Source organism: Crocodylus porosus, unplaced genomic scaffold, assembly GCF_001723895.1.
Source record: "Crocodylus porosus isolate Cpor-Errol unplaced genomic scaffold, CroPor_comp1, whole genome shotgun sequence".
Taxonomy (NCBI): domain Eukaryota; kingdom Metazoa; phylum Chordata; order Crocodylia; family Crocodylidae; genus Crocodylus; species Crocodylus porosus.
The window spans coordinates 862,735-877,269 of record NW_017728899.1 but is presented as its reverse complement, the minus strand read 5'-3'; the positions used below and the strand labels follow the sequence as shown (position 1 = coordinate 877,269).

Genomic DNA, 14,535 nt, shown 5'->3' with positions numbered 1-14,535 from the left:
CCGCCGCGCCAGCCACGCCCCCCGCAACGGCCGCCGCCCGCGGGGAAGGGGTGGGGCGTGGCGTCACGGGCGAGGGGCGGAGCCTCGCCCGGAAGCGGCGGTGCGTCGCGTGCGGCCACCACGTCCTCGCCTGGGATCCTGCCTCCGGCCTTTCCCCGCGCCTAGCTTCCGTCTTGCTGTCCTCGTATGCAGGCAATCGGAGCGTGGCCGGGGTAAGTCCTTCCTCGTGTAGAAGACCGTCTCCCGTGTCGAGCTCACCGCGGTCCAATGGCTACGGACGTCCCCCCACCGCTCTGGCTGCCGCCGAGGAGCAGATCCTCCTTGTCTGTAGGTCTCGCATCCAGGCTGCTTCTAAACCTGGCCGTTGCCGTCTAACCCGCAGCCCTTGCCGTGTAGCCACACTTCTCAAACTCGCCTAGGCTCAAGCTCGCATGTCTCGGCAGCTGTAACACGCTGATCCAGGTGGTCTGTGATTCCGTTGCCCAGAAATGTTGGTGTCCATCGGATTGCAAGCTCTTTGGGCAAGGCAGAGCTTTGTTGTTTTTCTCGACTGCTTTACACAACAAAACCCCCATCTGCTGCTAGGGTTCTTGAGAAAACGAGCTGGAAGGGCCCTTGGGAGCTCATGTAACCCAGTGGTTCTCAACTTTATTTGTACCACAACCCATTTGTGAACATCGATGGTCAGTCCCGACCCAGTGCCCCTCACCCTCAGGCCCCTAGTACGCGTGGCAGGGTGGGTGTGTGGGGCACGGAGAGCTGAGGGAAAAGCTACAGTTTCCCATGTTTTTCTCCGTTAAGGGAAATTCCATTTTAAAAAGTTTGTTCGCAACCCTTTCACATATCCTTGTGACCCCACTGCTTGAGAAACACTGATCAAGCCCAACCCCCCTTTTGAGGCAGGAACATCCCAGTCAAGAGGTCTGTCTAACCTGCACTGTGGTCCACTGACCAAATATCCACAGCTTCGTTTGGTAATATGTTCCTCATACTTAGAAAAGTCTTCCTTGTATACAACCTACAGCTGCCTTGCTGCAATTTGAACCCATTACTTCTTCATAGATTTCATAGACTTCAGGGCTGAAAGGGACCTGGGAGGATCATCAAGTCCAGTCCCCCCTGCCCACAGGGCAGGAAGTCAGCTGGGGTCATAGGATCTTGTCCGGTCCCTTACGGATGCAGAGAACCCTAGACTGCAACAGGCAGAGAACTCTTTGTAATGAGACAGGAGTCAGTCTCTCTCCGTTTGCGGTCTCCAAATTAATGCGGTGCATTCAACACAATTGTAATACATTCAACTGTCTAGTAACCTATTCAATATTACTGAACTTTCTAAATCTTTATTAAACTGAACACATTTAGAACATACACAGCTTCTGCAACAGTAGTAGTTAATAATGCATACTGATTTTTAGTCCTATTTAAAGTGATTTTATGGGGAAACCCTATGACTGAAATCCACATTTCATACCACTGACAGTATATACCAGCTCAATAACCCGTTTTTTACTCCTACATGCATGCCTTTTTTCTTTTTTTTTTGGTAAAATAACAACCCCTGGCTTGTACACTATGGAAAGAAAATTGCTGTGCACTATAATACTGTTTCAACTGGGAATGCCCTTATAGAGCTAATAGAGGCATCACTACAATTCATTCCAAATTAGTGCATTGTTAAGGCAGAAATAAAATAGTGTGGCTTTTGGTAATTTCTAGAACTAGCTAAAAACACACTTGCTTGTTAGCTGAACCTGCATAAAATAACCCATTTGGAACAGTTAGAAGTAGCAATAAATAGGGTCTACGCATAAAAAAAAAAAAAAAAAAAAAAATCACCCAAACATTGCTTCTGGTATGCTTCCTTTTAACATTTAGGTACATTTAAAATGAAAGCCATAGAGAGCATATTTCCAGGTGAAAGAAGAATTTAAACATCAATGTAGTGTGACATATAGCCCTAAGAGGAAGAACACCTTGATTTCCAAGTCAGAACTATTTTATTGTCTGAAGAATAACTTTAGTTAGCTACTGCAGTAGCCATTTTCTAGTTCACGTGGATACAACAGGCACTAGGCCAAGTTCTGGCCTCAGTTACACTCCAGCAACGCACTACAAACCAGTATTCAGGCCTTGAAGGAGTACTGTACACACCTTTCCATGTGGCATATTTTAGAAGTTAACATTCGATCAGATTGACAGGAAACTGAATCTAGTGTTTTTTGAAAGACAGTGTAATATTTTCTTTGTTATTAAAATGGCCTTTGACTATATGTGTTATCTTTTTGGTGTGGTATTCTAGCACTTTCCCCTGAGCACATATGGACATTTGTAATCAGTTCTGTGGACTGAAATCAGGCTATAAACATTAGGTAGATAATTAAGTGATAAATTAAGTTTTAGTTCCCCCCATTTTTCAGCAAAGATTAACGTAGTATCTATTCCTCTTCTGCATGAACAGGCCGCATGAAATTGCTACACAATAAAATAGCAAATTAATTTCTTGATCTGTTTCTTGGTATGTTACATCTGATGAACTGACCTTTAGTGATTTTTGCATAGGTTGTTAAAAAAAACCCACACATAGGGACAGACAGGATCACTTGCAGAGAAAAGCTGCACTATGTGCCCAAAAAGCTGTTATTTGATTTTTCTGATAAGTACGGAGGAGGTACGTAGGAAGGACAGAGTTACTTTAAACAAAATTTTATTCAGTTGTTCTGGGAAAGGAAAATGTACTGATATAAAATAAGTCAAGATTGCACTGACTTTCTTAAAATCTGCTAAAGTTAAACTATGTAGGTATGTTTATACAGTCGCACAGTAATTTTTAGTAGAACATCTCCTTACTTAACTTGGGCTGCAACAAAAGTTACGTTTCAGAACTGTACAGAAAACACACTAACTTCCTGTGTTATACAGAAACCTGCAATAAGATCATAGCCAAGAGGTACGTTATTTCTCTCCTTTTATACACTGATATTTCCCATGCAGTCAATTATGAAGTATATGATTAAGTTAAACAGGTTTGTAGTCCAGCTTTGACTCCAGCTTCTTAGAGTCAGCCACTTTCCTTACAGCCTTCATGAAGTCTTCCTGAACTACAAAGTCATGATCAGCACGAATTGCAAACATACCTGCGGAAAAGAATTTGAGAAATTGTGAGATATCTATAGAATTACCGTGACTTGCAACAATAATACACCACATTCTTTCGTTCCTTGGAGATCTCAGAACAACAACAGAGCCTCTCCCTATGCCTGAAGAAGGGTACTTGTGCTGAAAAGCTTGCAAAGAATGTTGTTCCAACTACTCAGTTGGTCTAAGAAAAGATACCACGTCTACCAAAGGAACCTTGCCTGCCTAATGCAGAACAGTCATTTAAAAAAGTTATTCGTACTATGTTATTAACACACAGAAAGGACCAAAGTTATTTCGCATAATCTGTATGTAGATTCAGTAAGTAACCAATTGGTGCTGTTTGGCATCCAACTTGAGCATAAGTGTCGAAACAGAACATTTATTCTGCAATAATGTTTCCGCATAGGTGCAATATTGACAGAATACAATTGTAGCAGATGTACATTTGTACAATTGTACATTATCTACCTAATGTAATATTCATAACATTAGTTGTAGAACTCCAGTTTCCCATGTAGACAAGCCTGAAGTGAAGAAAGCATGAACACCACGGAGAAGATTCTAAAGAATCACATTTTTGGCATGACTGAAATGCTTCTGAGTCAAAGAAATTAAAAACAGATTTCCTCTAACCCTTTTTAGACATGTTCCACCTAGTTTCAGGAAACTTCTCTCTATACCTAAACTTCATGGGGACATATGGGTCTCCTATCAGAAGTCTAGACAATACCAAACTACTACTGTTCCAAGTATCAAACATTTTTCTTTTAACAGTATATTTCAAAACACTAAGGACTATCATATTAACCACATTTAATAACTGTAAACATAGGTGGATCACAAGTTTAACCAGCACTGTCACATACAAGAATGAACTAGCTTCACATCAGTGAACATGATCACAAAAGAATGTTTTAGGATCTCTTGTTTGCCTGTAGTGCTAGAATCAAATCAGACAAACAGGTCATTAATGTTTAATATCCGTGCCCAGACTCAGCACATCAAATAGAGAACTAGGAACAGAGACAAGCAAGCTAAGAGCCTCTTCCTTACCTGCTTCAGTACAGACATTTCTCAAATCTGCTCCATTAAAGCCATCTGAAAGTTTCACAATTGCTTCATAATCTATTCATGAAAAGTGACAGTTAACTAGAATAATGAACTAGATTGTTTTCTATTAAAATAGAACTTCAACATGAAACAAAAAAGACTTGAACAGTCTACCATAATTTTTAGTGCAAATTAAAACAGTTCTGAGCTAAATGGAATTTCACTTGACTGCTTTTGCTAGCTATGATATTCCCTCCAGGAATATACAAACATAGCTCAGTCAATAATACTCAATGCAGTTATATTTAAAAGTTACTAATTTCCAAATACGCAGTTCAAAATTAAATGCAAATATCTACATGAAAGTAATACTATAGCAGAGATTCAGATGTGCCAATTCAAAAACTGGAAGACTATTCACAATAATCAGAACTTACTCACCCTTGTGTGTATGCACTATTAATAATGGGCCACTTCAATACAAGTAACAAACTTTGAGAAATGTTAAGTCTGACATACTAAAGGTAGGTACGATTACAAAGGTGACCCAGTTACAATTCCTAGAATAAATTTCTCAAGTTTGGGGCATGTACAGTCTCCATTCAACTGAGTTGTAACACAAAGTATCAGGAAATCTGGACCGCAGAGCCATTTTTCTTAGCATCTTTTAAGGAATTTAAAACTGAAAAATCCAGTTAAAAAGTCACTTTTGTGATTACATTATCTTCTATTGAGGATTTTTATAGACATTAACTGAAAAAGTATTTTTCTTTTAGTATTAAGAATCTAAAGACTAGTATGTAATACTGAAAAGTCCTCAAACTCAACTCCAATTCAACCCCGAGCTTTTCTTCACCTTGTTTCAGCTATCTTTCATAGATTTCCTTCAATGCAACCCCAGAATGAAACTGAGAAAATTCTGGCCTATAATAATGTCAACCACTCAAATTTTGTTGCTTTCACTCTATGCCTGCCTCTTCTAACCATGCCCCCAAATAAAGTTTCTTCCGGTTATTACTATTCCGTGCATTCATTTGAAGGACTTATATAGTGCAACCTAGCTGCAACACAGTATAGCACAAAAGTGATGGATCTTTCACGTAAAGCCATTTTTCCGTTGCTTTCAACTTTTTCTTTTTGAATGGAACAGGGACAGTCTCACTTGTGTCAGAACTATATATGGATCTGAGATTATATTTTGATGAATGTGAATGTTCACTTACCCCTAAGGTACTTCCTTACACAATGGGGTGGGGGGAGCAGGAAAAATCCTGTCCAGTGTACAAGCTAGGGTTTCTCCAAATTGTGCTTTTATTTAAAGTATTATTACACTCCAGATCCTCATATTTTATGAAGTGAGATTCAGTAATAGCTCAATGTGGATCTTCTTAAAACAAAAAAACCTAAGGAGTATTGAGGGAAGGGGTGCAGAAATAGAGATGCTGGAGAGACATTATAAGGACCTGGAGTAGAAAACAATTTACTTTCTCCCCATTCTTAAAAAATGAGCTGTCACACTCAAACAAAATATTGAAGCAGGTCTGTACTTACCTATTTCACCATGTTTAGTAATAGGACCTGCATGAATCTTCAAAATATCTAATCTGGCTTGTTCATTGGGTAGATCAATATCTTGAAAAAAAAAAAAAAAAAAAAGACTTTTTAAATGAATATGGGAAAACAAAAATAATGCACAGAGTCAAACACACATCTGATGACAGAAAACAGCTCAACTCACGGATTTTTCTGTCTAGTCTTCCTGGCCGCAGCAATGCAGGATCCAATGTGTCGGGTCTGTTTGTAGCCATGATCATTTTAACTCTGTGTAGAGTGTCAAATCCATCCATTTGATTCAGTAACTGGAGGAAATGGGGATTAAAAAAATGAGTAGTTTTAAAACTGATGCTCGTGCCATATTCTGCACACTTCAGTTTTTATTAGTCATTAGATAACAAAAATTTGTATAGAAAGAGTAAATCTGAGACAACACTACCAAGCTCCCTGATTGAAGACCACATGCCCCTGTGCATTCTATAGTCAAAGGTGGGCTTTTGAAAATCATAGTGAATGCCTTATCCAATGTACACAAAGCGTGACCAGAGGGAGCAACATGAAAAACTGGAAAAAAGTGAACAATGTAAAGCGCTAAAAAAACTGTTTGAAGTTATGCTTTCAATATACTGTACTAAGGATGATGCTTAAATTGTTCGAATAAAAAGCACCTAAAATATTAGCTTGTACCAGAAGGCATTTAATTAAATGGATAAGGTTTGCTGTAGTTCTGCTGTGGAAGATGACCACCTTTTATTCTTCTTTCAGTGATCTTGTCTTACGTATCAGGCAGAAATATTCACTTAATATGCACTCCTTTACGCAAACTGATCACCACAAAGGCACATCAACAGAATCTATGTAATCAAATATATTAGGTATTGCAGGCTATGTTTGGGGGAGGAGGGGTGAAATAACTTAGTATTTTAAGAGTTAATCATGTGTAGTTAATACTCCAAAATGATTGTACAATCCATGGTCAAAACTTTAGGAGCTTGAACTGAAAGCCTCTATCCACAGAAACAAGTTCTGGGGCCTGTTTTCCCTTGGAAAAGAGAGCTAGTGATCACCAACATCTAGACAAGGTGCATTAACAAAATCAACAAGGTCAGCTCATGAAAGAACTCAAAGTCAAGTCTTGACAGGTAGAAAGCTTCCCAAGTCACATTTGAAGTAGGTTTATATGCAATACATGACTATGCTCTTGGGATCTCAAAGAGTTTTAAAGCTGTGTTTTTCAAAGAATTCTCAGTTGATCTTTAGCTGAATAGTAACAGGTCTCAAGACTCTGGATTATAATACACTAATTTACATATCTAGTATTTATTTAATGCTGACCTTTCAGTTAAAGAAGTAAAAGCAGTTCATCAGTTTACCTCCATCAGAGTTCTCTGAATTTCTCTATCAGCTGAAGTTCCTTCAGAAAAACGACGACCACCTGTAACATGTTAAGCCTGAAAGTTAACTGCGTGCTCTGTTTTCCTACTGGAAAGTTCATATGCTTCCAAAGCTAAATATGTTTTAGTGCAATTAGAGCTTAGTAAAAGTTTGGAAGAATTTGGTCAACCTACCCCAGCCAAATACCAATGGGTTTTATTTTAAATTAGTTTTAAAAGCACCAGAAGCAAATTGAAAGGAGGTACTTCTTCAACCCTGGGGGCAGGGGGAAGAAGGGGCACACTTCTCAACAATCAAGTCTGTATTTGTCTTTTAAGAAAAGAGAGGAAAAAGGAGTAGTGCTTCAGAGCTAGCTAAAATATTCACAGGAAACATTAGCCACCCTACAGGCCATTAGGCTTACCAATAGCATCTATTTCATCCATGAAAATGATACATGGCTGATGATCTCTGGCATAGTTGAACATTTCTCTTATCAGTCGGGCGCTTTCACCAATGTACTTATCTACAATTGAACTAGACACAACCTGTTGAAAACAAGCAGGGACTATGAGCAACTGACTGAACTCCAAAGAGTTTCAGTTTAGCATAGTTAAAATAAATGCTGTTATTTTACCTTTAAGAAATTGCAGTCTAGCTGGCTAGCAACCGCTCTTGCCAAGAGTGTTTTCCCTGTACCTGGATGGATGGACAGAGAATAAGGCTGTTCAACTGGTAGATCAACCAATTACCAAAGTTTCAGATGACAATATCGCCAGTGTACAAAGACATTAATGTAATACAGCGGGTGTTTTATAAGGGCACACTTCAACACTGTTATATCATAATGAGAACGGAACTTGAGAGGGCTGCCTTGCAGGTTCATGGATAGCAAGGATGTTTCTAGAAAGTGCAGTGCAGTATCATGTAGAATATATGAGCCTGCTTGGGTACCAGAAGCAGTCTAGCCACAGTAGCTTGGGCAGAAGGTTGCACTATTAGAAGGGCAAGTACCTTGGACAGAACACCCAATGAAACAGATATACGGCTTCCAGTATGCAAGCTAATATCCGCATGGCAGTGCACTGCACAACAACCATACCCAACGGCTCGTTCTGTCTTTAGAATCAGCAGAAACTCGAATTGGAAGAAGAGGCATCTAGAGTCATAGACTAACCTGGCGGACCATACAGCAAGCAACCTTTTGGAGGTATAATTCCCACACGCTGGAATAATTCTGGGTTTGTAAGTGGCAATTCTATGACCTATTGAGAGAAGAAGTTAGATATTTAGTTTCAAGCCAGTGAGGCTGTTATAGTTACATCGATGTATTTATGATACAACATGCAATCTGTTTTCCTTATTTGTTTTAGAAGAGAATGAAGTTACAACTAGAATCTCTACAAACACAATATTAGTTTTGGGGCACTCTCCTTAGACAGGATCAGAAGCAATTAAGGCACTGTGAAACAGGTCTACTTTTCCCTTTCTAGACCTGCACAGCTATATCTCTGTTCTCATTCCGTATTCCAACCTTCTACCACTTTTCTTGTAACAAGTTCCTTTAAAACCAGTTCCAAGTGCAGACACACTCATGATTACACAGACTAACTCCACCAATGACATCAGTGATTCCAGCACAGGCTACAGTCTGGCCCACTATCATCACCCTTTCTGGCACACTGCAACTCCTTCACCTTCATGGTACACAGCCATTGCCTTCAGGACACACCTTTTTTAGCACAATTTCAATCAAGTCTCCACATCGGACTTTGACTCCATATTTGACTTTGGGGTCCCTGCATCTCTCATCACAGCTGGAGGAAGCCCGTCGTGCCCCCACAAGCTCAGGACCCCCAGCAGATGCAGCGGACCCTGACCTTGACCCCCAACACAGCCAGGAGGTAAGTGGGGCCCGCAGTGTTGGGCCTGATGACCTTCAACATAGAGAACTGCAAGGTGCTCCACCTCAGGAGGAAAAACCCACATACCTATAGGCTCAGCAGTGCTTCACTCAGTAGCACTATGTCTGAAAGAGACTTGGGGATTATGATTGACCATAAGATGTATATGAGCCACTAATACAATGCCACAACCAGCAAAGCAAATAAAACCCTGGTTTTTACCAACGCATCTCAAACAAGACCCAAAATGTCATTCTCCCGCTCAAGTCAGCTTTGGTGAGGCCGCAGCTAGAGTACTGCATCCAATTCTGGGCTCCACACTTTAAAAAGGATGTGGAGAAGCTGGAGAGAGTCCACAGGAGAGCCATGTCCATGATCAGAGGTCAAGAGAGCAGGCTGAGAGGCATGGGGCACTTCAGCTTGGAAAAGTGTAGGCTCAAGGGGGGCTTGGTGGCGGCCTGTAAGTGTATCACGGGTGTGCATCAAGATCTGGGAAAACGTCAGTTCACCAGGGCTCCAACAGTAACAAACCGCTAGAAGACCATTTTAGACTGGACATAAGGAAGAACTACTTTACTGTCCGAGTCTCCAAAATATGAAACAGACTCCCCCCAGAAGTGGTGCAAGCACCTACTCTGGACACATTCAAAAGGGAAGAAGGAGGATCTGGGAAACTATAGGCCAGTTAGTTTTACCTCAATCCTGGGCAATCTTTTTGAGAGAATTATTCTGGCACATGTCCACGAAGGGCCAGCGAGGGAGATTATGCTTAGGGGTAACCAACATGGTTCATTAGAGGCAGGTCCTGTCACACCAACCTGGTGGCCTTCTATGATCAGGTCATCAAATCCTTAGACGCAGGGGGAGCAGTGGACGTCGTCTTCCTGGACTTTTGGAAGGCCTTCAACACTGTCTCTCACCCCGTTCTCATTAAGAAACTGGGGGACCGTGGTGTCAACACCCGCACAGTCAGACGTGTCGCCAACTGGCTGCAGGGCCGCACCCAGAAAGTGGTGGTGGACGGGTCGTTTTCGACCTGGAGGGATGTGGGCAGTGGGGCCCCCCAGGACTTGGTCCTCGGGCCCACACTGTTCAATGTCTTCATCAGCAACTTGGATGAGGGGGTAAAAAGCACCCTGTTCAAATTCGCAGATGACACTAAGATGTGGGGGGATGTGGGCATGCTAGAAGGGAGGAATAGGCTACAATCAGACCTAGACAGGTTAACCGGAGGGGGGGGAAGGGGGAGGGGACACAGATGAGAACAGGATGGGATTCAACACTGACGAGTGCAAGGTGCTGCACCTGGGGAGGAAGAACCAGCACCATACCTCCAGGCTGGGGAACTCCCTTCTCGTCAGTGCAGAGGCAGAAAAGGATCTTGGAGTCATCATTGACTCCAAGATGAACATGGGCCAGCAGTGTGGGGACGCAGTCAGGAAGGCCAACCGCACCTTGTCCTGCATCCACAGATGCATCTCGAGCAGGTCCAAGGAGGTGATCCTCCCCCTCTAAGCAGCACTGGTCAGGCCGCAGCTGGAGTACTGCGTCCAGTTCTGGGCACTGCACTTCAGGGGGGATGTGGACAGCATGGAGAGGGTCCAGAGGAGGGACACTCGCATAGTCAGGGGGCAGCAGGACAGGCCCTGTGAGGTGAGGCTGCAGGACCTGAACCTGTTCAGCATCCACAAGAGAAGGTTGAGGGGGATCTAGTGGCCTGTTACAAACTAGTCAGGGGGGGCCAGCAGGCATTGGGGGAGTCCCCGTTCTCCCAAGCACTGCCAGGAGTGACTAGAAATAACTGTCACAAGCTGGCAGGGGGTAGATTCAGACTAGACATCAGGAGGCGCTACTTCACTGTCAGGGCAGCTAGGATCTGGAACCAACTTCCAAGGGAAGTGGTGCTGGCTCCTACCTTGGGGGTCTTTAATATAACGCTAGACAATCACTTTGCTGGGTCGTTTGACCCCAGTACTCTTCCCTGCCATGGTGGGGGATCGGATTTGATGATCTGCTCAGGTTCCTTCCAACCCTACTAACTATGAAACTATGCGTTTGGATGACTTCTTGCCCTTGGGCAGGAGGCTGGACCAGATGATCTCATGAGGTCCCTTCCAGACATAATGACTATGACTTCCATTAAATCTCCTGGCCCACACAGAGCATTGAGCGAGATTGCAAGCAGTCTGGGAAGGTGGCATGCTCTGTTAGGATATGCTGACAAAGCAATCAAAAGTATGACTGCAGCATAGATAAACATGCCTCAGCCTGATTTAAGTGAGTTCAGGTACCGGCAGCAGCAAATGGATGGCATTACAAGCTTCAGTTTAGGCTAGCCACCATACCAAGTACTCAGATTCCAGTACAGAGCCCATGCTCAGGACTGCACTGCTGGTATTTCTGCTCCATCCTTCCAGTTGGCAGCAGCCAAAGGCACCAGGATGCCCACAGCAGGGAAGTCAACCAGCGGCTCCAGACATGGTGTCTTCAGGAAGGATTCGGATTCTACAACCATGACTAGCACTTCCAGGGAGAAGGCTTCCTAGGATGGGACGATCTTCATCTCTCTCGTAGAAGTAAGCATCTGTTCTCCCACAAGTTAGCTGATCTCCAAAGAGCTTTAAACTAGGTTTGACAGGGGCGGGGAAGCGGTGGTAGATGAGAACCCAAGATTGGAAACCCACAACCAAGGCGCTGGACCTAACCAGATAAGCACTAAGGGGAAAACACACACCATCAAGGCAAAGGGACACCAAGAAGACCCACTGGGGGGCTAAAACATCTTTACACAAATGCCAGGAGTATGAGGAGCAAGCAGAAGGAGCTCACACTCCTGCTTGCTAGTACACAGTATGACCTAGTCAACTTAACTGAAACATGGTGGCACACTATGCACAACTGGGCAGTAGGCATTGAGGGGTACAGGTTGTATAGACCACACAGAGTGGGGAGAAAAGGCAGGAGTGTAGCTCTCTCTGTTAAGAAGCAGTACACATCATCCATCATCAAGACAGGAGTGGAGGAGGGGAATACCGAGGAACTGTGGGTCAGGAGCCAGGGGGGGCCAGGGGAAAAGGACTTGGTAGCGGGGTCTACCAAAGACCTCCTTACCAGGATGACGGGTAGACAAGGTATTCTCCAAGCTGCTCTCAGATGCCATACACGCAATGGAGGCAGTGGTCATGGGGGACCTAAATTACCCAAACATCAGCTGGGAGGAACAGGTAGCCTGAACAAGCTGCTCAAGAAAGTTCTTACACTGTGTGCAGGACCTCCACCTAACCCAGATGGTGTCCAGTCCCACCAGGGGTAGCACCTTGCTAGACCTGGCCTTAGCAACAGGGGATGATCTCGTGGGGGACCTGCAGTACAAAGTAACCTGGGTAATAGTGACCACCACTTGGTAGAGTTCACTATCTAGCGAAGGGTGAGAAAAATATCCAGTGATGCTAAAGTCTTCAGAAGGTCCAACTTTTAGTAAACGCGGAAACTTAGTTAGTGAGGTGGCGGAACTCGAGAGCACCGAGCTAATGGGGGTCCAAGAGGGTTGGAAGTTTCTCAAGAGAGTGATCCTTGGGGCACAAAAGGAGTCTATCCCCTTATGCAGGAAAGGGGCCAAAGGGATAAAAAAAGCCCCCTTGGCTGAACAGGGAGCTTCAGGAAAGACTGGGGGCAAAGAAAGAGATCTATAGGCAGTGGAAGCAGGGGGCAGCCACCAAGAAGGCACACACCACCCTGGAGCGCTACTGCAGGGAGTCAGGCAGGCCAAGGCAGGACTGGTGCTTAGGCTGGCTACAACAATTAAGGACAATAAAAAGTCCTTCTACAGATGCATAGCGAGCAAAAAGAAAGCACAGAGTAGCATAGAGCCCCTGCAGGATAAATCACGTCAGTTGGTGGTTGACGCAGAGAAAAAGCCACAACTCTTCAACGAGTTCTTCACTTCAGTATTCCTTAATACTGACCAAGACAATTCCCCCACCTTGAGCATGGACAGATGTCCAAAAGGCACCAGACTGCCAAAGGTTAGTGCTTAGTTAAAAAGCACTTGGAAGGGCAGGATGGCTACAACTCAGCCGGCCTGGATGACCTCCATCCATTGGTGCTGAAGGAATTAGCCAGTGTCATTGCTGAGCTGCTGGCACGGCTGTTTGAGCTCTCCTGGTGCTCCGGACAGGTCCCCAAGGACTGGAAAAAGGCCAACATGGCACCCATTCTTATGCAGGGGAAAAGGGATGAGCCCAGTACTTTAGGCCAGTCAGTCTTACCTCTATCCCTGGGAAAATACTAGAAAGAAATCATCAAAGAGTGTATTTGTGAAGGCCCAGCAGGGGAAATGATGCTGAAAGGAAACCAGCACAGGTTCATCACAGGTAGATCCTGCCTGACAAACCTTATAGCCTTTTACGACCAGGTCGCACATTGCCTTGACACAGGAGCTGAGGCCGATGTCATCTACCTGGATTCTAGGAAGGCCTTCGACACAGTTTCGCATCCTATTCTCATAGGGAAGCTAACGGGCTGTGGAGTGGACGCCTACACAGTCACCGGGGTGGCCAACTGGCTCAGGGACCGCACCCAGGGAGCAGTGGTTCTTCTCGGCCTGGAATAGGTGGGCAGCGAGGTCCCGGAACGAGGTGGGCAGCGAGGTCCCACAGGGTTCAGTCCTTGGACCGGTGTTATTTAGTATCTTCATCAGCAATTTGGACAAGGGTGTGGAGAGCACCCTCTCCAAGTTCACGGATGATACCAAGTTATGGGGCAAAGTTAATACACCGGAGGGCAGGGAGCAGATACAGGCTGACCTGGACAGGTTAGATGAATGGGGGGAATGAAATAAGATATGATTCAACAAAGATAAATGTAAGGTACTCCACCTAGGAAGGAGGAATCCCCAGCATACCTACAGGTTGGGGAATGTCCTCCTCAGCAGCTCAGAGGCTGAGAGAGATCTTGGAGTCATAGCTGATTCCAAGATGAATATGAGCCGGCAGTGTAATGAGGCCATCAACAAAGCCAGTCACATTTTGTTGCGTATTAGCAGATGCATGACCAGCAGATCGAGGGAGGTGACCCCCCCTGCAGCATTGGTCAGGCCGCAGTTGAAGTACTGTGTCCAGGTCTGGGCGCCGCACTTCAAGGACACGGAGAATCTGGACAGGGTTCATAGGGTCACTCACATGGCATCCGTGAAAGACCCTACGAGGCGAGGTTGAAGGATCTGGGTCTCTTCAGCCTTTACAAAAGACAGCTGAGGGGTGACCTTGTAACCACCTATAACTTTATCAGGGCAGGACAGCAGGGAATTGAGGATGCGCTGTTTACCAGAGCGCCTCAGGGAGTAACTAGGAATAATGGGTGCAAACTAGTGGAGAGTAGATTTAGGTTAGACATTAGGAAGAAATTTTTTACAGAAGGGTGGCCTGAATCTGGAACGGGCTTCCAAGAGAGGTGGTGCTATCACCTAACTTGGAGGTCTTCAAGAGCTGGCTGGGGTCATTTGACCTCCGTCGTC

At 44.3% G+C, this 14,535-nt stretch overlaps 1 protein-coding gene across 1 annotated transcript in view; it reads right to left on the bottom strand.

The window, feature by feature from the left end:
• Positions 1 to 2,687: 2,687 nt before the first annotated feature.
• Positions 2,688 to 14,535, bottom strand: part of PSMC6 (proteasome 26S subunit, ATPase 6) — a 22,372-nt gene continuing 10,524 nt past the window's right edge. Inside the window, exons 6-13 of the mRNA XM_019556614.1 lie at positions 8,294 to 8,381; positions 7,754 to 7,815; positions 7,541 to 7,664; positions 7,116 to 7,177; positions 5,927 to 6,047; positions 5,740 to 5,820; positions 4,192 to 4,263; positions 2,688 to 3,134 (exon numbers count right to left, since the gene is read on the bottom strand). Coding sequence (XP_019412159.1) covers positions 3,016 to 3,134; positions 4,192 to 4,263; positions 5,740 to 5,820; positions 5,927 to 6,047; positions 7,116 to 7,177; positions 7,541 to 7,664; positions 7,754 to 7,815; positions 8,294 to 8,381 — 729 coding nt within the window. The 3' untranslated portion in view covers positions 2,688 to 3,015. The remainder of the gene's footprint in view (positions 3,135 to 4,191; positions 4,264 to 5,739; positions 5,821 to 5,926; positions 6,048 to 7,115; positions 7,178 to 7,540; positions 7,665 to 7,753; positions 7,816 to 8,293; positions 8,382 to 14,535) is intronic.